A 2,910-nucleotide genomic window follows, 5' to 3' on the forward strand; every position below is an offset into this window, starting at 1 on the left:
ACAAAGTCGGGTGTGGAGGCAGGACACAAAGTCGGGTGTGGAGGCAGGACACAAAGTCGGGTGTGGAGGCAGGACACAAAGTCGGGTGTGGAGGCAGGACACAAAGTCGGGGTTGTATACATACCGTGGCAGGACACAGAGGGCGGAAGTGACACAGGAGGTGCCAGAGTGTCTGTGTGTCCACCAGCTGGGTCGAACACTGAGTCATTGGCAGACATTCCAGGAACCCTGTCTGTGGCCTGGAAATGAAAATCGATGTGATGGGTGAGGCAGCAGCAGCGAGGACTCCAGCCAGTGATGAGGACCACCTCTCCTTCGAGGACTACCTCTTCTTCTTCGAGGACCACCTCTCCTTCTTCGAGGACCACCTCTCCTTCTTCGAGGACCACCTCTCCTTCTTCAAGGACTACCTCTTCTTCTTCGAGGACCACCTCTCCTTCTTCGAGGACCACTTCTCCTTCTTCGAGGACCACCTCTCCTTCGAGGACCACCTCTCCTTCGAGGACCATCTCTCCTTCTTCGAGGACCACTTCTCCTTCTTCGAGGACCACCTCTCCTTCGAGGACCACCTCTCCTTCTTCGAGGACCACCTCTCCTTCTTCGAGGACCACTTCTCCTTCTTTGAGGACCATCTCTCCTTCGAGGACCACCTCTCCTTCTTTGAGGACCATCTCTCCTTCGAGGGCCACCTTTTCTTCGAGGACCACCTCTCCTTCGAGGACCACCTCTCCTCCTTCAACAGATGAGTAAGTTGACCGCCAGAGACGAGACTTGGGAGGCTGGAGGAGTAGCTCCTCACGAGGTGAGTACATGTGTACTCACCTAATTGTACTCACCTAATTGTGCTTGCGGGGGTTGAGCTCTGGCTCTTTGGTCCCGCCTCTCAACCGTCAATCAACTGGTGTACAGATTCCTGAGCCTATTGGGCTCTATCATATCTACATTTGAAACTGTGAATGGAGTCAGCCTCCACCACATCACTTCCTAATGCATTCCATTTGCTAACTACTCTGACACTGAAAAAGTTCTTTCTAACGTCTCTGTGGCTCATTTGGGTACTCAGCTTCCACCTGTGTCCCCTTGTTCGCGTCCCACCAGTGTTGAAAAGTTCATCCTTGTTTACCCGGTCGATTCCCCTGAGGATTTTGTAGGTTGTGATCATGTCCCCCCTTACTCTTCTGTCTTCCAGTGTCGTGAGGTGCATTTCCATTGAGGTGCATTTCATCAGGTGCATACATGTGTGTATACATGTGTGTGTGTGTGGGTGTATGAGTATGTGAACATGTGAGTAATTTCCATTGAGGTGAGGTGCATTTCCATTGAGGTGCATTTCATCAGGTGCATACATGTGTGTATACATGTGTGTGTGTGTGGGTGTATGAGTATGTGAACATGTGAGTAATTACCTAAGTGTAGTTACAGAATGAGAGCTACGCTCGTGGTGTCCCGTCTTCCCAGTACTCTTCGTCGTATGATATTTTTGTGGCCTCCACCACCTTCTCACTTACGTCTGCAAAAGAAAACATTCTAATATTTTTTCGACACCTTTGTTTGTTTTGAATATATGACCTCTTGTTCTTGAAGCTGCAAGTTTCATGAATTCCTCTGTGTCAATTTTTATCGGTTCTTTTTAGTATTTTGCACATAGTGATCATATCTCCTCGTCTTCTTCTACCTTCTAACACTGGTATATGTAATACCACTAACCTCTTATCGTTACTCTTGTTTTTCAGTTCCGGAAGCCACTTATCTGCCCGAAACGCGGTGCTTGTAAGTGGCTTTGCCTGAATGTGAAGATACCAATCTTATGTAATCTCACCAACCTATTGTACAGTCTTGCAAATAAAGTATTATTATTATTATTATTATTATTATTATTATTATTATTATTAGTAGTAGTAGTAGTAGTAGTAGTAGTAGTAGTAGTAGTAGTATTAGTAGTAGTAGTAATAGTAGAATGTCTTGGCACCTTTCCCAGTTTATGGATCTGATTATTTGGGTCTCACAAAAAGTCGTGAACAATTTGGTTATACACCTCACTCTGTCATGAATAGTTGTTTCTTGATCCCTAAGATTGTTTACTTAGTGATTATAGGAGGGGGTTGTGTAGATGATGGGGTGGGGGGAGGGGTAGAGGTGAGGTAATGTAGATGTAGTAGGGGGGGGTAGTGGTAGTGGGGGGGGGAAGGAAGGGTAAGGGGGGAGAGAAGTATTAAGAGGAGGTTAATGGGCAAGATGATCACTTGGGTAAGGAGGTAAATGAAGACGATGGGTAATTAGATAAGAAGAGGAATAAAGGGATAAAGAAGGAGAGAAGTAGGGGTAGAAATAAGAGAAGGCAGGAAGGGTGTGGGTGAAAGTGCTGCATACTCTGTGCTGGGCTGACGTAGGTTGCATATAGTTATTCTGATGGCTTCTTTGTTTAGGTATCTACATGCTTTCCCTTATATACTTTGTCTGCTTGCGATTGGATTCTAGTTCATGGTAATGTTGGTGTTGTGGCCACTATCAGATCCTTTATGTGTTCTCACTCTTATACATTATCTTTTATTTGTCCTGTACTAGGGGGGGAGGGGTACCCGGCTGTTCCCGGGTCGCTACCCACCTTGCCCACTCTCCCCTCTCTCTCTCTCTCTCTCTCTTCACCCTCTTCCCTCTTCTACCACCCTCTTCACCTTCCCTCTCATCAAATCTCTCTCTCTCTCTCTCTCTCTCTCTCTCTCTCTCTCTCTCTCTCTCTCTCTCTCTCTCTCTCTCTCTCTCTCTCTCTCTCTCTTTCTCTCTCTCTCGGAAAATCTAATATTGCAAAGCACAAAAAACTGCTAAATAACTTTATGGAAAACACATCCCTGATTTCAGACTTCATGAAAATTACCGTGGGACCCTATAGGTGCAGATGTTTTGTAAGGG

At 46.3% G+C, this 2,910-nt stretch overlaps 1 protein-coding gene across 1 annotated transcript; it reads left to right on the forward strand.

Annotated features, from left to right (window-relative positions):
• The first annotated feature begins 260 nt into the window (after positions 1-260).
• LOC138371563 (coiled-coil domain-containing protein 70-like) lies at positions 261-746 on the forward strand. Its single transcript, XM_069336447.1, has one exon. It carries the CDS (start codon positions 261-263, stop codon positions 744-746), a length of 486 nt encoding a protein of 161 aa, XP_069192548.1.
• Positions 747-2,910: the final 2,164 nt, after the last annotated feature.

The sequence above is a fragment of the Procambarus clarkii genome, chromosome 36, assembly GCF_040958095.1.
Source record: "Procambarus clarkii isolate CNS0578487 chromosome 36, FALCON_Pclarkii_2.0, whole genome shotgun sequence".
Lineage (NCBI taxonomy): Eukaryota > Metazoa > Arthropoda > Malacostraca > Decapoda > Cambaridae > Procambarus > Procambarus clarkii.

Bases quoted from the DNA above. Each gene is read 5' to 3' on its own strand.
- LOC138371563 (XM_069336447.1), top strand. From the start codon at position 261: ATGGGTGAGGCAGCAGCAGCGAGGACTCCAGCCAGTGATGAGGACCAC.